Raw genomic sequence first — 25,001 nt, 5'->3', positions numbered from 1 at the left:
GCCTACGCAAAAACTATGCATTTTACTCGAGTGATGGGACTCGCATAAAATTGGAAAATAATCTTATTTTGCATTAATTTTCCACACATGGTTTGAAAGTTCTCACCATGTACCCAAAGAAGAAAAAAGAAAAAGAAAAACTTCTGCACGACATGAAGAAGATTCCAAATGGGAATAAGGAACCCACATTGATATCAACAATCATAAATATGAAAAGGTCTCCCTAACCATTTTTTGAAAATGTCATGTGGGTTAGCTCAGACTAATGGAACATGTCAAAATCCTTGGAGATGTCCTTACCATCTTAGCATGCTAAAATGCATCTGCCAAATATATGCCACTTCCAATGCGAATATGGTATCTTATTTATATTCAATTATCTAGTCAAATGAATTCATCATACCAACCACTGAGTAAAGTCTCCAAGTAATGTCACAAGCGATTCTAAGCGACATCATTGAGATCCTAGGTAGCAGAGAAATATTAATAAAGAGTATCGGAAATTGAAATATACACAAACTCAGTTTGGAATGTAATATCAATTTTGGCAAATATAAACAAATGCATAGGCTACACTTACTTTTCTGAGAATTGGGCATATTGTACAAAATCTATTAATTTAAAAGTGGGGCCAAAGAGAACCAGTCATATATTAATGTAAAAATACTTAATCTATAAGATCAATTAAAGTTACTATCAATATTAATTAAATTATAGAGTGAACACAAAAAATGGCTAGGAAAGAATGATCATCCTGCTCATCTCATGAACCCTGGTATTCTTGCAGCAAAAATAAATTTGTGTGCTAGGGCCCTAATCTTCAACCAACGTGTTACCTATGTTGAAAAAAGTAATCCTAGAGAGATTAGGATCATTCCATTTTAGATATTCCGTGGTCTCCTAGCCTGCTACCATACACACTGCATTAAAACAAATTTTCCCTCAAAGTGCAGAAGCAACAAAAATTTTGAATTCAAAACCAACCTCCACTTTACAAAAGTATAATACTGATTAGAGAATCATGGTAGCGCTTTTCGACTTCGTTTTTGTACATTCTTTTCAACTGCATCACATATTTCCCTTTTACGCTTTGTTTTGGCTTGAACTTTTGCTGTGGAATTTTTTTCTTGGAGTCCTAGTACAGCTTTCACAAAATATTGCAACCGCCACAAAGTTGGAGCATCCTGTACAAGACCAAATAAAATAAAAATGTGGCTTAAGGATATAAAAGGCCAAATCACCAAAACTCAATCAACAAGCTACAAGAAGAGAAACAAGTTTGAGGCCCCATAAAAAAGTGAAGATAAAGGAAGAATGAATACCTGAGCATCAATATCAACCTCCACCTCTACCTCTGTGGGTTTGAAATTTGGATTTGTCTGAGCAATTATTTGAAGTGCCTTCGTGAGATCTTCAGGGGGTAATTGGCCAAGACTAGAACCAAGTTGTCGCTTCTCTTCTGTAGACATCATCCTGTTGCATTATCCACACATTTTATTAAAAAGGTCTGCATAAATAGTAAAATCTTTGAGATGCATTTCTGAATTGCTTTTAAGTTCTTCTAGTACTCTACCAAAGAAATCCCAAGGATGTTTTATGCAGAATTTATGTTAAACCATTTTTGGACTGATTAATATACATTATGTAGCAACCAATAGGATAACATGATATAAACAGATTCAAGTTTCAATGAGATTAATGGATCTCTGTACTGCATTGTAGTCCCTAGGCTTCTCCCACATCACTCCCTCTCCCTTCTTCAACTTGCGATTCTAAGCATCCTCTTGGCTATGGTGCATCCCAAGCTATTTCTCAATAAAAAGATGGCCTAAGTATGCTGCCCGTCCCCAAGAAAACCCTAAGGCCATACAAATCAAAATAAGCATATGAGGAGAAATCATTCTAATAACCCTTATGGAGATTAGCTTTCTACAGATTCTCCATGACGTTGAAACAAAACAGGAGCTGAAACCCCTTCCAAACCATTTGGTCTACCAAAGATAAAGCTACAATAATCTATCTATGAGAGGTCCTAACTGGTAACAGACTACAACACATCAGGGACACGTGATTCTTAACCCCTGGAAGTTATAAATTCTGAACAAGGATAACAGTCCACACCCTCTTCACGGTTATCACTGTTTGTGGGAAAAATAATTTATAGCTCTGTTTCTTTACTGTCTGATTAGCTCATTCATTATATACAGATGAATGATGTTCACAACTCTCGAGCTCCTTTCTTTCATAATCACAGCAGCCTTTTATGTAATGGCATGGTGGTTTAACCCTGTCTTTATTTTTTATCACCCCACATCTGGTCATAGACTTCTTTCTTGCACTTTTTGCTTCATTATCAATATATTTTATAGTTACTATCAAATCAAAAACATATTGTACTGAATTTCTGCTGACAAATAATCAGGACGGTATCAAAGATAATTTGGAGATTTTGAGCTTCAGAATGTAAACAAACAGAAACTTCATACATTACATTCGCCAAAGGAACTCCTCCTTGGCATCTACTCATTTACTAGACAGAAAAACTGTATAAAAGGTATAAGGATACATGAACATATAATTTGGAGATTTTGGGCTTTCATAAATTTGCCAAAGAAACTCCTTTTTGCCATCTACTCATTTACTAGATGGCAGAAGTATATAAAAGGAATAAGGATTCATGAACACTAGTTCACAATGTTCTTCCTAGATTCATCATAATGTGAACACAAACAACATGGTTTTGGTGATGACTGTAATATGTGATATGATTCCATTGTTCCACGAGTACAATTTTGCTAAATTGTGTGTCAAAATACTCTTTAAACTGCCAGAAATATTGAACCTGGAACTAAGAAACTGTAACAAAGACTTGTTCACAGGGATAATCTTAAAGGCACAAAGATTAAATGTCCCTGATAAAAGAAATAGGGACCGCAGTTTTACTAACTAAATATAATCACGTACAAAAAACAATTGGACCACATTCAAAGCTCAAACTAGTAATCATTATTGTCCTTTCTAAAAAGTCCCTATTTCTTGTATTAAGAGCATCTAATCTTTGGGCATTCATGTCCATCTCTGTTATACTTTCCAAATTCCAGGTTCAATACTACTGCCAGTTAAAGAATATACAAATGCACCAACAAAATTTAATAAATATGTTGTAAGATGGAAATGGGAGAAATGAGAACACAATCGAATGTATGTACATGCAGTCTCTAAATGTTTGTCTGGCATCATCTTCTCTATGCAAGTGTTGAGGCTATCCATGACCATCACATTGGTGCTAGAGAAATTGGAGAAGAAAATTTTAGGAATCAAGTAATAGGCTGTTACATGCATGCATTGGTGGATTTGCTTTTTCCATCTATGATTAATTATAAGCCAAATGGGTTCAAAATTTCTTTTGCTGGACCCATGGCCTCCTTGGTATTGTCCTGCATCAGGAAATTTACAGAAAACCCTCAAAACTGGCCAATGCTCGCAGAACAAGATGGCACAAAAAATTGGGGCATTACATCTGACCAATTCACTGGGCACCCATGTCCTGCTGTTGTGGGTTAAATTTCTGGGAAACATTTCAGAACCTCCTGACTGTATTTTTGCTCACCTCTGTCAATTTCGGACACCTTCAGACTAAGGCACCCAACACCCATGTCTGGCACTTTCTACTCCAGTTTTCAGGTCCAGGCTCCTTTTTGTATTTCTCTTCCAGATCTGGCTTGTTGCGTCTGTCTTTCTGTAATCTGTTGTTATTGCTGAAGCCTATCATTTTGCTATCATTAACCCTAGATCCTAAACACACACTTCACAATCTCAAATCTATTGCAACAAAGGAACATACTCCACATGTGAAGCTCTCCTATCAGAACCGTAGCTGACCTATCCATGTTCCAATGTCATGCTATGGATAATTCAAATCTTAGTTTGCACCCACAGGCCTAGGATTTCATTTCCATACATATCATAAAGATAGCAATCAGATTTGCTGATAAACAACAAAAGTTATTAACTTGAGATTTCTTATTTTCATAATATCTATTAGAAGATCAATCAACTTAGCACAATGACGATTTCTGTGGGAAATCACTCTTGAGAAATTGTGGGTTTTAATTCTTGAATTCCTGCCATGAGAGGTTCGTCCTCGAGTTAAATGAACTGCAATTTCATGCTCCAAAGGAATATTAATCAAATAATAAAAGATTTACCCTTCATATAGTGCCTATTTCTCCTTGTTTGGTCTCTTCTATATCTTTTTCCTTCAATAATCATAATTCTCCACATGCCCCTCGATTTTTGATAAAATTAAATTTTTATTTTATTTTATTTTTCTATTTTAATATATTATTATTTTTATAATCCCATTTCAAAAGGAGCCATTACAACCTTAGTCTTATTGTATTTAAATTTGAATTGTTTATTTCATGATGGTGATTTCAAATTATCAAATATTAAGATTACTTTAGAATGTAATATTTCAATTTGCTGTCATTGAAATCTATTTATGCACTTCAGAATTTTAATTTTGTTTTGTTCTTTTTAGACATTTTACATTTTATTAAGTTGCATAGCCATTGTACACACACATCTACATATACATATACATATATATACATCTACATCTATATCTACATCTACATACATATACAATATATAAAATCAGAGCTTGTTTCTTTTGTACTGCTTCCATCCTTATAAAGTTTAGCTTTTGCAAAAGCAGACCTTGTTTCTTTTGTAGTTCTTACATCAGAACTTTAAACTGAGCTTTCACGATTACTTCCAATTCTCAATCTGATGATTCTCCACCTCAGTCTGGATGTTGTAAGCTTTATATTCCATAATAAAAAAAATTCTGTTTCCGCTGTCCTGGCTGTGCAAAAGACAAACTCTCTCTTCTCATACCTCTTTTAGCCTTTTCCATCTAACTGTTCTACACTGAAGACAATGTGAGTTAGTCCTTAACTGAGCTATGAGAATGTTTGCTCTCCAAGGGATATTAGCCCATACATACACATATGTCTATAGATATAGATATATACATACATAAATATATACACACACATGCTACACATGTATGAATGTATCAGTATGTATGTGTGTGTGTATATACCCACATATATGCAAGTATGTGTGTGTACATAAATTTTTGCCATGTCCAACTATCCATCTCCTAGTTTGTTGAGAAATGACATACTGTTCCTGCCTCCTGCTAACCATGGTTTGAAGCAAAGACTGACCAAAGCAAGACAGAGAATCACCTGATTGAGAATTTGGAAGTAGCGCAATCTAAAATTCTCATGGAAGCAGTTCAACTGAAACAAACTCTTCTTTTGCAATGGCTAAACTGAATAAGAAAGCATTGAACAAGATTTTGAGGCAGCTACATCTTCTTACTCAAGCTTGTCAATATCAGTATCTTATCAGCTTCCAGATTCTAGCAACAGACATGGGAAGCTGCCAACAAACCAGGCCAACCCACAATAGACACAGGAGATATGCTTCTTTCTCAATATTAGACATGAATGGGGAGCGGGTGAGGGAAATGGTGCAGGGATGTTAAAACAGTGTGTTACTTAAGCAGTTCGTTCAGACTAAGTTTGTTTCAAAACCAACATATTTTAGCACAGGTATTCTCGGGGGGTTTCAACACTGTTTCTCTTGAAGGCATATTTGCCAGTTTCAAAAAAATGATCTGGGAGGTCAAAAAACCTCAGAAATCTGGAATTTTCAACCAGACCTAATCAGACAAATCCATGCAGGCCATACAGTCTGGAATTAGGTAGATTTGGTAACCATGTTTGAAGGTAACCTTTGAGACCTATTTATAATCTATATAGATATTAGTACTTTCTATAATAAAGCTTTATGCTATCATAAAGCTTTTATATTTCTGCAAAACATATATAGCTTTTATATTATATAATTTGGAGCAGTCATAGTCATCAGTAGCCTCCAATATAGGCTCCAAATTTAACTTTATTTTATCTGCAATACAACTCTTGAGAACCAGACATTCATGAACAGAGAAACAAGCTTGTTAGAACATCAGTCATGTCAAACGAGACAAACTTGGTAGACCAGGATAGTGCCATGTAGGAGGGGACAATTAAGAGAATTGTAGATAAACCTGTTAATCCGGCACACAATCAGGTAGAGGTACAATCATGGCGAACAAGATGGCCTTTTGTAGATCACTTAGGAGAAAACATTAACATTGAAGTTGGTGAGCTTTGTAGATAGCTGAAGGTTGTTTTCTCATCTTAGTCCAAGACATGGAAATGCTGACTTGATCACATCTTGATGACAAGGTACCGTATCCTCTCACAAGCAAAAGGTTAATGACTAAATTAACAGTTGATATGTTTTTTATGCACTTCAAAGTTCAAACACAAAATAAAATACCAAAAGTATTCTATCCTCCCTTGATCAAAATCTCCTCGGATGCTAAATGATGTGATCAACCAAGATGACTCAATGGTCATGACATATGGATAGCTCAATGGTTTGATGTGTCTGCTGGTAATCCAAGGGGACTTAGGTTGAATACTTGAATGTTGAACGTTTGGATGTTGTTGGAGTTTAGATTCTAACTACTTGCTTGGAAAATAAAAAGGCAAAAGACATAGGGTTTAAGGAATCTAATCTAATCCTAAGAATGTAGGAACGATGGACAATCTTTAGTGAAACTCGACTAAGCCTTGCTTTGACACATGAAGCAACAACTCCACAAAACTTAGTGTGATCTTCTAAGGAGAGCAAAATTATGTTCAAATCACTATTAACAAGGATACCATCAAGGCAATGCATATCAAAGTGTGAATAACAATTGAAGTTAAGCTCTTAAGGATTCCAATTGACCACACAAGGCAAACTTACAATTAGCAAATTGCTACTGGTACGGATATATGAATTTCACCATTGATCGTGCACAAAGATCTTCCATGCATCTAAATAACATGAAAATGAATTGAGAAGTAGAGACCATGCAACTTGTTGAAATAACACATCAAATTCACCATAGCTTCAATGAAATCATATGCTCTTTATAACAAAGTCTTGGCAACAACCTTTGCCTTCTCCTAATCTAACTTCTATTTTAATTGTTATCTATGAACTACTATCTATTACTCCACTATTATTCTACTCTTGTTAACCTTTTACAAATGGGTGATTTGAGCCTTTTATAGTGCTCTCAATACAATTCAATGACTCAAATTGATTCACAATCAATGGCCGTGATCGAAACACTAATTAGGGCTTGTTACAACAAACTTCCTTCTGGCCGATAAGATCATTACAATGAATTCAACACATATCCATCTTGATTTCTAACCAATGAGAGAATAGGTTAGAATTTAGGTACATAAAATAGTATATGATGAGGCGCCATGTCCACCATGAGATGAATCGGGTTTGAACTTGGACTTGTTGATGTGGAAGTGACTTGATTAGCTTGAATGCAAATAAGATGCCACATCAACCTCTTCTGAAACTATCTCCATTCCTTGATCACATTCACTCTTCTTTACTCTAACTTGGAAATTTTCTTCCTTGTGATGCATTCACAATCTCAACCTTTGAATCATGAAGTATCTTCTTCCTTAACCTCCTTTGATCTTGGGATTCGTTGTCGTGGATTTGGAACACGTTGTCTTGAAAAGTAGACTTTGATCCTTTGGAATCCATGTGACATATATCCTCTTCATGCATCTTTGAGGTATCTTCTATCATGTTGATGGCACCTTGATATTGAAATGTGAAGCATGTGCTTCCCTTGGAACGTTGAGCTAGACCTCAATTGTGTGGATCTCCTTGTTGGCTTGGCTCAAATGTGTTGATGTTGTGATACTCTCTATCTATACACTTTCAAGCTTTCAGCCTTTCTCTATGATGTCAATTCGCCTTCTCCAAGTTGCCTTGATTCGTAGTGGTATCTTCTCTGACACACAACTATACGAAGCTAGAAGTTAGAACCATAGTTACAAGACTCACGGAGTCTTGGCAAGACTCAGTGAGTCCCGAGGTGGGTCGCCTCTGCCAAGGCTTGGTAACCCTAGACTCGGACTCGGCCTAGTCTGGTCGGGTATGGGCAGACTCGGCGAGTCTGCCAAACATGCCGAATCTTGAGACCTAGACTCTACAGCCCAAGCAACATTAAAAAAGCAAAAAAAAATTAATGTGTTTGTTTTAAGTGAAACAAAAGATAAATATATTTTGACTCTCACCCTAAAAAGTCATTTTTCTTGTTTGCGAACACGAGGAGAGAAAAAGAGGGTTTTGAGCAAAAAAAAATAGAGGCATTGAAGAGTAGACCAGCAAATAGATTGAAGAGGAGATTGCAATTGTTGATTGTTTGTGCAAGTTTGTAGCTTGCATTCAAGCATTTAAAGGAGTTAAAGAAGGATTTGGAAGAGATTTCTAGCAAATCTATATAGGTAAGTACCATTTTTTTGTTATTTTTTTATTTTCTTACTTCATATTTCCATTTTTTTGTACATTAGTTTTGTTTTTGTTTTTTTATTTTCTTACTTCATATTTCCATTTTTTTGTACCCTAGTTTTGTTTTTTCTTTCTATTATTTATTTTTCAATTTAACTTACTTAGAATAAGAGACATTATGCTGATTTTTTTCATTTATAATATATTGCAGCATAATGTCTCAGCCTAACGGTAGTGGAAGTGGTGCCCAAGTTAGACGAGATAAGGCTTGGAAACATGGCATCCCCAGATCAAAAAAAGGAGAAGTAACATGTATTTATTGCAAAACAAAATATAATGGAGGAGGTATTAACCGGTTGAAATATCGCATTGCACAAATAGAATGCCATGATGCAAACCCATGCAAAAAAGCACTCCTTGAGGCTATACGTGAAGTGCAAGCTCAATTAGAGGATTTTAAACTAAAAAAAAGAATTAAAAAGAAAGCAAATGGAAGAAATTGCAGCCACTAATGGAAAGGCTTCTTCAAATCCTCAACCTCCATTTCGTAGATCTAGAAGTAGTAGTCTGTGGTAGTGTGAGTGTGAGCATTGATTGGGCCTCAAATTGCGGAGTTGAGCGATCACTGATATTGGCTCCTCTGAGCCTTACACTTCTAGGCTCTATCTTTTATGTTGATATATGTTTTGAACTTTTGACGAAATGGATTTCATATTCCATGAATTTTGTAGACATTTGACATTATCTGTATTTCTAATGTGTTATTTAGTTTAGCTTATTTCCTTCAGCTCAAGCCTAAATATTGCATTTATAATTATGTGATGAATGTAAACTTGTGTATGTGTTCAAAGTAGCTTCTATTTGATGAGATTATTGTGTCTTTGAGGTTTATTTATTAAAGAATACATGAAACAAGTTTAAAATCATTAAAAAATCTTTGAATTTCTTGGGTTTTTCTATTTGCCGAGTCTTGGCCGAATTTTTGCCGAGTCCAGGCGCCAAGTCCGAGTCCGAGCCAAGTCTGAGTCTTGTAACTATGGTTAGAACATTTGAAGGACGATTTAAAACTTAATTTCAAAAAATATTCCCAAGTTCTGATTTCTTCTTGTAAATAAAAATGCTTTCAGATTTACAAAATCAAAACTTAGAATCATTTATGTTAAATTCTGGAAGATAGAATGATAGTAATTCATTTTGCATTACAAAACCTGATTTTTGTGACTCTAAAAAGTCTGATTATTACTCAGAAATCAGAGATATATCCATCTCTCTTAACTTCTACAATGATTGATTAAGTTCTGCGATTTGATCTTTCAGTCAATGATGAATAAAGTTTAGTCACCACCCAGAAATCAGAATTCAATCAATTTAGGCGTTGGTCACGGACCAGCCCTTTGATTCTTCTCCCACATGACTTGATGTTTGAAAATCTTCATCTGTATCTTCGTAAGGCAATTTCACAATACTCCCCTCTTTTGGAATTAATGTTTTGAGTTTTGTCCTTGGCACGAATTTCGCTGAGTCTTTCTTTGATGCAGATTTGAAACAACCTTGTTTGATGGAGGTTGGTGGATTCCTCCTTTTCCCTTAGACAAGTTTGATAAAACTCCTTGAGGCTATTTTAGATAACCTGCTGCTGTGCGAACTTAGAAGAGCAGAGATAATTCGATTTAAATTTGTTTCCATGTAAAAAGGCTTCCCTTCCTTCATATATAAGCCTTGAATGGGAAGTCACACCCTTCCACCTTCTCATGAAGGACGACTTGGCAAATAAATGAAACATTTTGTTTCTATAACTTTCTCCTACTTAATTCGCCTTGCATTTGTATCTGCCCAGCTGACTTGATGTTTGATGAGAGATCTTCCAAATTCGCCTCATTACTTGTCAAACTTACTTCGCTTCATGTTCCTTCCCTCTTCGATTTGCTAATAGGTAGATTTAAACTTTAACTTCCCCACAATTATCTTGCATCTCTTGAAGTAAATGGGTGGATTTCTTCTTCTATGTTTTTAGAGGTTAACCTTTTACCTTCTTACCTTTCTCATCAACCTAAGTTGATCCACACCCTTTCATCTTCTTAAGAAGGTCAACTTTCTATTAACTTCAGTTGGTGTGCATCTCTTTTCTTATCAACTTAAGTTGATCCGCATCGTTTGCTTTCTTGTGGGAGGTTAAATTTGACTAAGGCGATTTTGCTTCCAATCAACCTAGGTTGTCGCACAAGCACTCACTTGGAAACTTCCTATCAACCTAAGTTGATCCGCAGGCACTCACTTACAAACTTCCTATCAACCTAAGTTTATCCACAGGCTCTTGCTTGATTTTGGACGTTGAAAATTTCTTTCTTTTTTATCTTGATGGTTGATTGATCCTTCAAACTTAATATTTTTTTCGCCCTCTAAAGTTTATTGACTTCTTTGTTTGAAGAGGTTAGCATGCAACCCCTTCCTTGTTTATGGAGGTTGATTGCCCAAGTCCATTGCCTTAGAATTTTGCTCTCTCCTAAAGATGAAAATTAAAATGCACAGGAGAGGGACTTCATCATACAAGGAATATTTCATTTCCTTCAAAATCATTATTTTCCCAGAATCAAAGCCTAGAAGGGAATTTCCTAGTTCGTTCACCTTAACTCCCTCCTGACAACCTTGGCAATTCTTGCAACATATTGACATTATTGACAACCTACATACAACCTCTAGCAATTTTGCAACATGACCTCAACCTGACATCTCTTACTCTCGCAATGGTTAACGACTAAAGAAACTACTGCCAAGCTAAGCAAACTAAGACACCTAATCGAAGAAAAAAGAGGGGGTCCCCATTTGCAATGGGGCGATGTGTGAAAACATCACAACACTAACTACTGCCAAGCTAAGCAAACTAAGTAAATGAACTAACCTATGAGCAAAATAGTGGGGTCCCCATTTGCAATGGAGCGATGTGTGAAAACATCACAACAGAAGGGCTGGCAGAATTTGACAAACAAGAAACATGAGGAATGTATAATGTCCCTTGTTTAATCATAATTAATCTTATTTCAATATGACTTAGATTAGTTAAAATAAGAAACTGGCTCAGCAAAAAAAAAAAAATCAAATGTGTGTAATTCCATATTCTATTGATTTGATTGATTGATAAGTAAATTGTTCATTAATTAATTTCAGATGATTAACTTCAACAATTATGACCTTTAACCCTTGCATCACTCTAGTCTAAGAGGAAGAGAATGACTATGTTGTCAAGCACTTTGATACCAATTTCATTAGGCTTCCCTCAAAGTTTACAGATCCAAGCCCTTACCCCATTTTGGACCCTGTCCTCAAGGTTCTCGGGTTGCTGATCCCCACCCTCTCTTGGGAAACAACCTATTGACTGGATTTAGACTGCCCCTCTTGGAAACAAGTCCATCACCTCTCCTTAGTTACTGGTAGTAATGGAAGGAATATTTTTAAGTAATTTCATTGTTGTACTGATTTTACAATCTAACATTGTTATTTGTCTGATCAAACATTATATCTATATTTATATACATAAATAAATGAATCAATTAAATTTACCTATTATATAAATTATTAACACTACCATTGCCTAAACACTAATTATTAGTCTATCTAATGACTTTAAAGGCAGACAGATCTGGCATGCATCAGATCTGGTCTGCCACTACATATGATATTAACTATGACTGTATTGCAGTCTATAAATATTACTATTAATATTTTACTTTATTATTCATATATTAATATTACTATTAAATTCTGCATAAAAACATTGTCAGGCTTCATATATTAAGCATACGTATTAAGCATATCCCCTATGCATACCACCGAGAACAAGGATGTTATGCCTGTAACTTAATAATAGATCAGATCTGATTATTACAGCCTTCCGCGTTTTTAATCTTCATCCTGTTCGATCCCTTTCTTGAATGGATGGTGGGCTATGTATATCTCCTCAACGGAATGAAGGGTTGTGTCTTTTCAAAGGAACATCCTTCTCCCAAGGGTGGCAACCTTCGCCTGAGAATAATCCGTTGGAAACTTAATGAAGTTTGTTAATAAAAAGTGCTGCATTAATTAATAAAATCACTGTGTAATTGATTTTGATCCATGATAGTTATAATATCATTGGGTCTCTTCATTCCTATTATATCCTCTCCATACATTACATTAGCTTCTGATTTAGCTGCCACATAATACTTAGGAATATATCTTAATTGTTCTTGATTCCTCTTCCATTGATTGCTTAACTATGTTCCATATCCATCTTTCTTTGTATGTTGATTGCCAGCAATAAGATAGTCGCTGACTATGTCTTCTTTAAACGATATAGTTAGAGAATGCTGAGTTCGATGATGGACGATATTGTAAGTTAGTTATTGTCGTTTAGAAGAGGTTGTCGCATGTATATATATATTGTCGTTTAGAAGAGGTTGTTTAGAATATTATTAGTAATAAATTTTAATAAATTTTTAATAATTTTCAAATAATTATTCGTTGATAAATATTATATTAATTAATAATAATAATTGTTTTATTTATGCTATATATAACGATCGAGGGGACATGACAGAATGGCTGAAAGATTTTGAAGAATCTTGATGTAAGTGGGGTGAAAAGAGAAAATGCATGGTTTTATAGCAAAAGAAAAGTGTGAAAAACATGTTTTAAACAATATTTTGCCTGCATCAACGTCTTTACCTCTGTTTTTCTTGCATTTGTAAAAAACTCACGAGTTAAACTTGTAAGAACTCACAGAGCAAAAAAAATTGAGAGTGCTCAGCAACTCAGTGAGTACATGTAGAGTTTGCAATCTATGGTTTACAATACCCTCCCTCCAATAAGAGGATGCTCAAGTTCTTTCAACTTTTTTTGTCAACACCTGAAGCAAGTTTCCTTCTAGGCATCTAGATTATATTCAACATGAAATTTTGATATCAAGGATTAAATCATTTTGGAAGTTAAATGTACAATTAAAATACTGAAACTTATCTGTCTGCAAATGAACATAAACCCTGTTGTGGAGTCATCCATGTTAACATTATAAGGGAACATGATGGCAAATACATTATAATTAGCTACTCCACCAATTGTAACAAGCTCAACAGATATTTTACCAAATTGAAATCTTTTCTTGCACCTGTATTAGGCCTGCAAAGAAACTCCCTAGAGGTAGTACACACTACTTGCCATACAAAATAAACTAAATACGTTTTCACAAAATATTGATTGATACAAAACACCCAACTAACTGGACATAGAAAAGATTAGCTCACAAATATTGTAATAATTTTGGTATGACAACTTTGACAATTAATCTAGAAACAGCAGACAACAAAAACAGGCAGCTATTTGTTAAAACATAAGAAATAATCTCACTTGATATAAAGGGAACAAACCTGCATTTTGGAGACACCTTTTGTCTAAGTTCCTCTAGACGCGCATTTAGTTCATCTAGCTGCAAGTTAGAGTGAAATCAAAATAATAATTATTCAATTTTTGGCAATTTTCCTTCACACCATCACACCTAATAAATCTTTTCACACCACCATTGACAGTAAAGATAAAGTTTGAATAATCTGTGTTATTTGGAAAAGAAAATCAATGCCAAACATGACAACCAAAAGGATATTCAATAAGCAGTAACACATTCAAATTTAATGGATCTACTATTCTCAATAAATTTGTGATCTCAAAAGTTATCTCCCAACTTGGGTTCCTTTCTGAGCCTTCCTGATATACACTCCAGTAGAGAAACAAATTGGGTATCAACATGCATACCTCATAGCTTATCTCACTGGCAATTTTCTCAGCAGCAGCCTCCTGTGCAACTTGTATGCCAGAATTTTCTCTCAAGTTTCCATCTCCTTCTTCTTGCTTTCTCTTTGTTTCCTGTAGGCATTTCAAACTGAAGATTAACAAATTCCAAGTTGTTCCTGCTGATTAATTGTAATTCAGATTATAATGGGACCCAAGAAATTTTGATTTAGGCTTCACATTAAATTTACTTATCATGTTGGTATCCACTATCAGGTTACATACATGCTAGGAAAACATAGATGGCATATTTAACATAATAATGAACAAAAAACTGCTGAATTTTCAAAGAACGAACCTCTTCCACAACTTTAGGCAAGAAAGCATTCCATTTCTTTTCAAACTTTTGAGAGAGAGTTTTTGCCATTACATAAACGTCATGCGTCTCATCATTGTAAGTCATTGCATTTTTAAATACCAGCCTCACATCTTCACAAATATCACGAACATTATTGTAGCTAGTACCATCCTTTGCATCCATCTGTCTCTTTATTGTACCCAAGTCCATTGGTTTTTCTATAACCTGATGAAACCCAACTTTCACAATTAGCTATTACCTGTACTGAAATTAGTTGAAACTTATTCAGAAAAACCACCAGAAGATGCCTTACGAAATAAGGTTACAACCAATAAAACAATCTTAAATTCTCCTGAACATAAAATCCCATATAGAGAGTAAATTTAAGAGGCCTTCTAAATGAGCATTTACTACCACAGAGCTTAAGTAGCACTGAAGAAGAAGCAATACAAAATATATTTTACACTGAAAGGTAATGCATGGGAGTTATCGACCAACAAGCAATATTTGTAGTGGGATACAAAGAAAATGACATGCATGACAAGATAAAGCCTAGAAGTCATGCTCATTATGATGAAGGTTTCAGTTCCTTCTATAAGCTTAAGGAAAATAGTTGCCACCCTATTTAAGAGTTCCTGCCCTCAAAATAGTTTTTGTCAAATGTGTGAAATGGAGAATAAATAATACAGCATCAACTTAAGCATTCCATGATGTTTACTTGGGAACATAATTTTATCATAGAGAACACACTCACAGACAGTCACTGCCTTATAAATGGCATCCCAATATCATCCTTCTCTTTCCAAATAAATTATATTCTTGTTTTCCATCCCATGTAAATTGCAAAGAAAACTTGATCTAGATTTTTTCTTTTCTGACATCAAGAAGTTAGAAGAAAAACTTAAAACACAAAAGTCATGGTTTTCAACACAACATTTTATTACAATAGATGAGGATGTATCATTCATCTCCTCACCACACCTAGATAGAAGTTCACTTTCCAAACAGATAGAGTTATGCAATAGGATCCACTACAAATATATCACTGCCTCGTAATTTTAAGAAGCTAAGGATTACAGCTCAAAGTCTACATTCAGCTCTGAGTCTTGGGTACTGTTGTGACCATTTCACACATCGCCCCATTTAAATGGGGACCCCCTCTTTTTTTGCTCGTTGTTGCTCGCCTTTCGCTCTGCTTTTTAGGGTTTTGGTAGTTTGTCAGTTGTCTAGATTTAGGGTCAAGCCTTAGGGTTTCTGTTTTGTCGTTTTCAGGCCAAAGTCCAGTCAGTCTTGAGAGCTTTTTTTTTGAGCTTCCTTTCGTAGGATGCAATTTTGAATAAAGTGAATTCGCCAGAGGCTAAGTGAGTTGGTCTATTTTCAATTGGAATTTTGAATGAAGAGTCTAAATTTGTCTAAGTATGAATGATGAAATTGCGAATTTTGTCCAATTGAATGATTTTGACAAAATTTTGAAAATTTTGACATTTGATCCCGGGCATTGGAAATGACTTGTTTTTACCTTGTGAAGTGATCAAAATCCCGAAATCATGATATTTTGGCCTGTAGGAGCAAAATCGCTCCTGTCCCTCAATGAAGGACCGGAGCTCGTTTTCAAAAATCTTACTGTCCCTGCAGGATCAAGATGATTTTTCGAGTGGAAGTGGTAAAGGGAGGCATGATCTTTCCGTTGAATATAATTTGAAGAATTTCATGAGCACGGAGATGCCCCAGGAATGAAAATCGCTCCTGTCCCTCAGTGGAGGACCGGAGCTCAAAACCAAACATTGCCTTGTCCTTGCAGGATTTAAACAACTTGACGATTTGAAGAGATCAAAGGAGATATGTTTTATCAATTGAATATAATTTGAAATGCCTTCGTGAAGGAAAACGAACCAAAAATGCAAAGTTCGCTCCTGTCCCTCAGTCAGGGACTAGGGCAAAATTCAGTGTAGATCCCGTCCCTCTCCCAGGGACCAGAGCGAAATTCCTCATGAGACATGTTTCGAGCAAAAAGCAAGCAAGTTTTGGGTTTGAGGCAAGAAAGGAAGGTGAAATGAACCCGTTGAATACATATTGAAGATTGCAAGACACCTAATGAACTCCAAAATTGACCTAGGCGCTCCTGTCCCTCAGTCAGGGACCAGAGCGATTTTGCCTTAGGTCAATTTCTCGCCAAGTTTGAATGAATTCCAAGCCATGGATGAATGAAGGGATGCACAACAAGATCGTTGAAGATAAATTTTGGGGTTGGCAAAGTATAATTGAGCTTGCACATGAAAATTCGCTCTTGTCCCTCAGCCAGGGACCAGGGCGAAATGTTAGTTAATTTGCCTTCCACTCAAGTTCAAACCACTCCAAGTCAGGATGCATGGAGGCAAGGACATTTTGAAGCGTCTTGACGAAGGACGAAGTTATGAAGATCGCCAAAGATAAAGGATTTGCACTAAAATGCCTAAATTCGCTCCTGTCCCTCAGGCAGGGACCAGAGCGAAATTTTCAAATGAGGCCAAATTTAAGTTGCCATTCACATTTTAAATGTTTGAAAGGGAGTAAAAGACATTGTTTTGCACTTTAAAGACAATTGCAAGTTAATATGATGAAGATTTTTGCACTAAAAGCCCAAGTTCGCTCCTGTCCTTCAGTCAAGGACCAGGGCGAAATTCAGTGTAGCTCCCGTCCCCCTCCCAGGGACCAGAGCGAAATCTTCATGAAGGCCTAAGTTTTGAAGGTTTATCAAGTTTCAAGTGGCCAAAAGAGATCAAAGGACCTCATTCTTCATAGTGAAAGTGATTGCAAGTTGGCAAGAACAATGATGAGCCCAGGATGCCCAAATTCGCTCCTGTCCCTCAGTCAGGGACCAGGGCGATATTTACCATATTGGCCAATTCCTTCAAAAATCATTCCAAGTCAAGGTTATGCGCGGTTGCAAAGTATCAAAGGTATCTTAAGAAGATGATATGCAAGAAATCTAACGTCAAAAGGTGATCAATTGAGCTAAGGAGATTATATCGCTCCTGTCCTTCAGTCAAGGACCAGGGCGATTTTCACAAGATCATTCATTTTCCTTCAGAATCATGACAAGGCAAGGATACATAAGATCAAGGATATCGTTTGGAAGGCAATGAACGAGGAACAAAGGTTACAAAACGACAAATTTAGGCTAAGATACAAGGATCGCTCCTGTCCCTCACCAAGGGACCAGGGCGAAATCCATCTAAACATCTAAAGTGCCTTGTTAAAAACGAATAGAACAAGCATGGAACGAAAGGATAACATCATTACTTGCCATATAATGAAGATTGGTGGTTAAAGAAGCAAGATCAAGGAGAAAACACCAAGATCGCTCCTGTCCCTCACCAAGGGACCAGGGCGATATCACCCCAGGAGGCATTCATTTACAAAATCAAGTCACTCAAGTTCGAAGTTCCTTGTAAACATGCCACTTTCAACATGGAGATGATGGTTTCAAACGTCGAAGGCACAAGAATCAAGATCAAAATGGTAATTCGCTCCAGTCCCTCAGTCAGGGACCAGGGCGATAATGGTTTGCATCTTTCCCTCCTCCAATTTTGGCACTAAACATTTTTTTTGAATTTTTATTAAATGCTAAAAATCGATAAGTTTGAAAATTCAATTAAGTAGCATTTAAAAATTGCGCTAAAACATTAATTAATTAATTTTTTGCCTTTTAAAAAATTGAGTTTATTAATTAAAAAACGATGGCATTTAATTAATTAATTATTATTTTATATAATAAAAAATGGCGCTTGGATATTTAATTAATTAATTTTGCCTATTTAAAAATCGAAAAAATTAATTATAAAGGCAATTAATTAATTTATTATTATAAAAATTGGAGCGCTTGGATATATTTTACAAAAGTCGGCCTTGTTTTTTATTTAAAATTTGTTTTTAATTGCTATATTATAAAAGTCGGCCTAGAGGTAAATGAGAGGTGAGCGCTTATAAAAGGAGGGTGAAAATTTTCATTTTCACATTATCATTTTATCATCTTTCATATGCGATTTTGGAGAAGTGCGATTGGTATTCAAGTGGAGCGAATTTCCATTCCAAGGAAGTAGTTCGAAGCATCATTGAAAGGGAGTGCAAACTTGAAGTTAAAGTAAGGCGAACTCGCCAAAGATATTAAAAGATCACGTCAAAGGCATCCCAAAGGTGGCGAAGTTGATAGCTTGAGAGAGATCACGTTGAAGTCACCAAATTTCGATTGTTGCCTAGGCGAATTTTCTTGTTTTGCATTTTAGAGTTAAGCTCTCAAGTGAGGTATGGCGATGGGATCCCTTGAGTTTTGAATGTTGATCGTCATAGCTTCAAATTTTGAATTTTGAATTTTATTCCAGTAGCTCAATCGTTTTTAGGAAATGATAACTCAAAGACTTATCATGAAGTTTCCTAAAATTAATCTTTAATCTAATCTATGTTATACATTGCGAAATCTAGTTCTTATTATGAAATGTTGTGTAGGTATGGTGACCCCGAAGGCGGGAGCATCCACCAGTCGTCCAGCTCTCATGAAGGAAGATCAAAAGACCGAAGAGGTGGAGACCAAGATCGTGTCTAAATGGAGCAACATTGGAGATACCAACTTGGGCAACTTCAGTACAAAGAAATTTCGAGAGGTCCCTTACATTGGCAAGCCATCACCTGTCGCCCGGAGGATAATTGAAAGTGGCATCATTAAGGCGGCCGGCTTCCCTCCAGCAGTACAGTGCCATGAGTTGATGATCGAGTGTGCTCGTCATTATGATCCTCAATCCAGAACGATCGTGTCCAAGGAAGGAAACACTTTAGCTTATCTTTCAGAGGAAGCTATAAGTGAGGCTTTCCATCTTCCAGAGCACAGAGATATGATTTACAAGAGCATAGAAGGAGCCAGGTCCATGTACGAAGATGATCCAGATGCTTGCCTAAGCATCATTAACAAGAACTGGTTACTCAAGAGTCGTCCTCGCCTGAGCAAGGTACCGAACACACCACACAGGATTGATTTCCAGGAGGAGTACAGAGATTTGATTACAATGCTCAACCGAGTCACAAGTGCACCTCAAGCTTTTTACTTTGAAAAATGGATGTTCTACTTCATCCAGGTGATAGTTCAGGGTAAAGGAACAATTCATTGGGCTAGAATGATTAGCCATTGCTTGGACGTACAGTTGAGGAGACTCAAAGCTACCAAGTCCTTCCACATGAGTTCATATGTCATCTATGCCTTGATCAGGAGCTTCAAGTACGCAGGACTACCTCACAGAGGAATGATTGGAAGAGGACCCGGCGAGGTCAGAGTTTGTGATTCCTATGTTCACTTGCATCATCCGCCAGGAAGCAACTACAAGTTAGTTAATGATACCTTCACTATGAACATCACAAGGACGTTGCAAGGCGGGATTCACAACAGATTATCTCAGGATGCACGGGAACTAGTAAAGAGTTACGGTGCTTGGTTTATCCAATTTCCGAAGTTTACTTATATCAGAGTTCATGGATGTCCTTCACCTCCATACATGTTGCCGAGATATCCGACAGACAGAATAGTGTTACTTGAGGTAACAAGACAGTTGGCAGCTTATGCGAAGGCATTCAGACACAGACATGGAAATGGAGTTCTGGTACCTATCGTATTGGGCAATTCAGTTGAGGTATGTCCTAATGCTTTAGCCATGGATGACGCAGAGAAGGAGTTAGCTTTGTATTCTTTTTCATTCTTTGCTTTGAGGGAGAGCTTTGATCCACATGGATATATAGAGGAGATAGTCGATAGGAAGTTTAAGCATGAGTTTCAGATTGAAGATTTTATGATGAATCTCTTAGACGATCTTGAAGTGAAAAGAAAGATGCATTCTAGATTGCCTTTGGATTTCATCAGGAAATGCAAGATTTACAGAGTGGCCGACCAAGCTCAGGACAGTGGCAGACATCTCCAGTCATCCTATGATCAAGAAAGCAAGTCAATAAGGTTAGATTGGAATGAGCCCGAGGTCGTGGATCTAGATGTTGTGATGGCTCCAGTCTTGTCTTGTACTCGCAGATGGGTTGATGTGCAGCATCAGAAGTTGAGAGAGCAAGGCATAGCTATGACTTTCACTTTGGAAGAGAAACCAGCCGAAGGTGGAGCTAGTGTAAGCGAAGGTAATCCTAATCCCAGAAATGCAAATGAAGGCAACCTTCGAAGTGCAAGTGAAGGCGATCTCCATCCAAGAGGCTCGAAGAGGAAAGAGAGACCTGGAAAGAGAGAATCTTCCAAGAAGAAACAAGAGGCCAGCCGAGATCGTTCATCCGGTACATCTTCTCGACAAGAGAAAAGGACACTTGAAGTGGAAGAGTCTATGGAGTCGATGGTTCAGAATGATAAAGAAGGACAGGTACCTCAAGGGTCGCCAAGTGGATCTCTCCAAGATTATGAGTTACATGAAGACAAGAATAATGACGAAGTAACATCTCCTCACAGAGAAGAAGAAATATTGCATAAGGAAATACAGGTCAAAGAGACAAGATCAGCCATCCCAGATTGGTTGAAGGAAAGATTAACGAAGGTGATTGTGATCGAGGACGAAGACAATGTGATTGATTTAGAGAGCCTTGTTGGACATTCCCAGGAAGTGACAGAAAAGAGAAAGGCTACCAAGATGTCCAAGATGATTAGAGATGAGACTGGATCCAGAAAATTACAGATAGCTACACCGGCAGTAGACAAGTATGAAGGTGAGATCCTAGCAGAGGAATATGATGTAGAGACATTTGAGCTAGGTCCATCCACAGCTGAGCAGACACTAGATGATGCCACAGATTCCTTTGAGGCATTGAAGGACAAGCTTAGAGAAGAAATGGAGAAGAGTAGAAAGCTTGAGTGGGAGGTCGGTGCATGGAGAACATATTTCAGCCATCTCAATCAGCCTTTAGGACGTCAGGATCCAGCAAGATCACCTATACAGGCACTTCCCCTTCAATCAATTGGTGAGGCAGAGAGATTCAGGAGTATGGTCCAGCGTATGAGTACTTGGATGGATAAATCTCATACAGTTGCCGTAGAATTTGCAACAAGGATGATGAAGACTATTCATAGGGCTATTCAGGTTCTTGAGATCATCCACAATTTGATGATAACGGTAGCCGCTTTTGCTCATACCAAGGATGTTATCATTCCTGTCTTGAAAGTAATTAGACAAACATCGAGGAAGGTCTCAGCGCAGGAAAAAATTATGGATGGAGGACCTCACAGTTTACTTCAGTGGTCAACCTTACTCCAGATGAAGGAAGTTCTCTTTGAGGACATCAGTACTAGATGCAGTCATGTTGAGGAGGTGATCAACTCTATCCAGGACAGAGTATTTGAGGTACTACGTACCATTCTTGGCAGGAGGATCGAAGTTGAGACAGATGTGGATTTGCAGGAATTAGAAGATAGAATCAAGGTCATCTTTTGCAAGGACGCTAATATCACAGATGAGCAACAGGACCAGATGTTTGCTACCATGCTCCTGATTGAAAAGACTAAGGAACTTGAACTTACATGGGACGCAGCTCTTCTAGATGCATTTGATCAGGTCATCCACTTGGAAGAAAGAATGAAGAATCTTCCCGAGATTCCAATTGCTGAGATCGAGGGAATCGTATCAAGATTCATTGCATATGCTAAAAAGGAGCATTGGAAAGGGAATAAGATTCTAGATGAGAGGTTGTTATAGATGACGTGGCACCTTAATTGTCATTGGTCTATGTCTCCTAGATTTTCGTGCCAGATTTAATAATTGGCTATGCATTTAATGTTGTGCAATAAAAGGGGAACTTTTGTAATAAAACCCTAATTAAGGTTTAGGTGTCATGATCTTGACCATTGATCTGCTTTTCGATCTGGACCATTCATTGTAATTGAGGATGCTATTTATACTCTCATTTCATTTCATTTTAAGAGTGAGATGTAAGAAGAAGATTAGATTATTGATGTATTAGAGAGATTAGAGTTTAGAAGCAATTTACTTTTGTAGCAAGATTGAGTTTTGAGGAAAGAATTCAAACAATTGTTGTACATGATGACTTTGGAATCAATGAAATATTGAAGTTATGGTGTTTTGTTGCAATTCTCTTGGTTATCTTCATGGTTGTTCATTTTCCTTGAATCATTCTCAATCAAGGTAGTGTGTTAATTCGAAGGACAAAGTGTTGGACTTGATCTTTGGTAGGATTCGTTTTCCAAACCACTAGCTTCTTGCTGATTGTAGGAACGCCTTGCGTGGTCAACTGGAGAATACTTGAATCACTTAACCTTCAATCATTGTTGTATTTTGGATATGTACCTTCGTGGCAGTGTCTTTGATCTGTGATGTATTGAAAAATCATTTGTTACCTTAGAAGATCACATCAATTTCAATTGAGTTGTTACTTTATGGCAATGTTGAAATTGGTTGAATCTCACCAAGTATAGTCCACATCAAGTTATTCTTAGGGTTAGACTAGATTAGACCTTTTGCAACCCTATCCTTTTGTTATTTTTTTGGAAAGCTTGTTTAGTTTAGCAAAATCTTCGGCAACGTAAGGCCCCTTGAGGACACAGCAAATCACAACGACCACTGGTGCTTATCCACACGTAGAGACCCTACTTACAAGAACATTGGAGTCATCCTAACTGATCCTTCTTGCGAAATCTTCAGCAGTTAGCGACTTTATTCAAGAGGATAAGATGCCTTTGGGTATTTTATTCTGTGTATGATTGTGTATAAAATACACGTCAACAGGTACTAAGAATGGTAACTCTGAAGTGGACAACCATTGTAAGAGTATAAAAGATCATGCATCAATAGTTCATACGTTGCAAGCATATGGCTCCTCCTTGGCCTGTTTACATGGAGCTGAATGCATTACTTTTGTACCTAGAAATCACTTTTTTGATCCCATCCTATCTTTCAATGATAATCATTAGGAAGACAATTCAATTCTTTGATCCATCCAATTTTTAAATCATATATTTTTTGGATTCTATTCAATCTTCAAATGGTAATTGCACCCCTTCTAATTTTACTTTCCTTATTTTAGTGTTTTAGTTGTAATCACTTATCCAAATCCTTATTTTGATGTCTTCCGATAGCAATTGTTTGATACCTTGAATATTGCTCTCATTCACGTCTTTTCTATAAAAAATTCATCAGATACCATCTCAGAATAAAGGCTTACCTCAATTTGAGGGGACTCAGTTGACTTGGTCCTCCACACCAACCTCTGACCCAACTTGATCAACAAGGCATGTACTTCCTTCCTTGGCAACTTTAGCCCCCTCTTCTCCTTTGAATGAAAAACTATCCCCTTAAGTAAGTTGAATTTGTTGGTCTCTTCATTCATTCCTGCTTCAACTTTGGATTACACCTTGAAATCAACTTTTGCGTAGGCTCCAAGATTGTTTTGATGGATATTTAGAGTTAACAGCTTCTCAGAGCAACTTTCTCCAATCTTGTTATTCCATCTCACCAATCATCTGATTTCTCAGCAGTATTAGTCTCTTCAATTTTGGCATCAGCCTTTACTTAATTCCTCTTCCTCCTGACAACACCCTTTTCTGTATGACAAATGGATTTGTTGCCTTTGTATTCATGGTTTCTTTTAACACAGAGATCTTGAAGGTTATATAGATCCATACTCGATCAATCTAGCCAGATTATCCATACTCGATCAATCTCTTCAGTTATAGCCAAGATACACTAGATGGATTCTACAAGTACTTGGTTCTTTACTGCTGTTTCTCTGACATACCCTTGATCTGGAAGTTTGGACAAATACCTAAGCCCTTGCGTAAGTTGACCTTCTGTCTTTGTGTGAATTATCACTTCTACCAGTTTACCCATTTACTCCTATGCTTCCATCTTGTTATGACAGCCTTGATAATTAATGTTTGACTTCAACTATATTCAAGCCTAACCCAACTTTGCAAATGCAACAGAACAAGATGATCAATACTTGAACTACATTACCAAAATGTGTAGTACAAGTAAATGACAGGAATCACAATTAATACACAGAATGATTGCATAAGAATATGAAATTTTCTCTTTTTTTTCAAAGGTGGTATTCCATTCAATAGCAGTAAATGGAAGCCTTGTCATAAAATCAGCACCTTTACCTCTACAGAAGATGTGTTATTTTTAAGGCAAAACTTGTAGATTAAGACATAGCCATTGGTTTACTGTTTACAGCCACCATGTAACTCACACTACCTGAGCTGATAATTAAAACAACAAAACTAATTTAGCATATTACGTATTTTCATAATCTAGCAACATAACATCATCTGCAAAATGTAGTTCTTAAAGGCTTAAACCATGTTTTTGGCAATCAAGTCCGATTGATCCATAGATTGTGAGCCCAAGTCTATGCTGTCAAAGAGTAATTGTCTTATCCAGCTTTGCAACCATTGCCATGAATTTTGTCGTTTTGCTTGCTG

General features: G+C 36.7%; 1 protein-coding gene across 6 annotated transcripts in view; it reads right to left on the bottom strand.

The window, feature by feature from the left end:
- Positions 1-614: 614 nt before the first annotated feature.
- Positions 615-25,001, bottom strand: part of LOC131032887 (transcription factor GTE6) — a 138,320-nt gene continuing 113,933 nt past the window's right edge. For all 6 annotated transcript variants that reach the window (XM_057963983.2, XM_059219587.1, XM_057963986.2 and 3 more), the window contains 5 exons: positions 14,555-14,779; positions 14,221-14,331; positions 13,839-13,897; positions 1,323-1,473; positions 615-1,184 (listed from right to left, as the gene is read on the bottom strand). In XM_057963983.2, coding sequence (XP_057819966.2) covers positions 1,020-1,184; positions 1,323-1,473; positions 13,839-13,897; positions 14,221-14,331; positions 14,555-14,779 — 711 coding nt within the window. In that variant the 3' untranslated portion in view covers positions 615-1,019. The remainder of the gene's footprint in view (positions 1,185-1,322; positions 1,474-13,838; positions 13,898-14,220; positions 14,332-14,554; positions 14,780-25,001) is intronic.

This window comes from Cryptomeria japonica, chromosome 4 (assembly GCF_030272615.1).
Source record: "Cryptomeria japonica chromosome 4, Sugi_1.0, whole genome shotgun sequence".
NCBI lineage: Eukaryota > Viridiplantae > Streptophyta > Pinopsida > Cupressales > Cupressaceae > Cryptomeria > Cryptomeria japonica.
The sequence above is the reverse complement of the archived record's forward strand: the minus strand, read 5'-3'. Positions and strand labels throughout refer to the sequence as shown.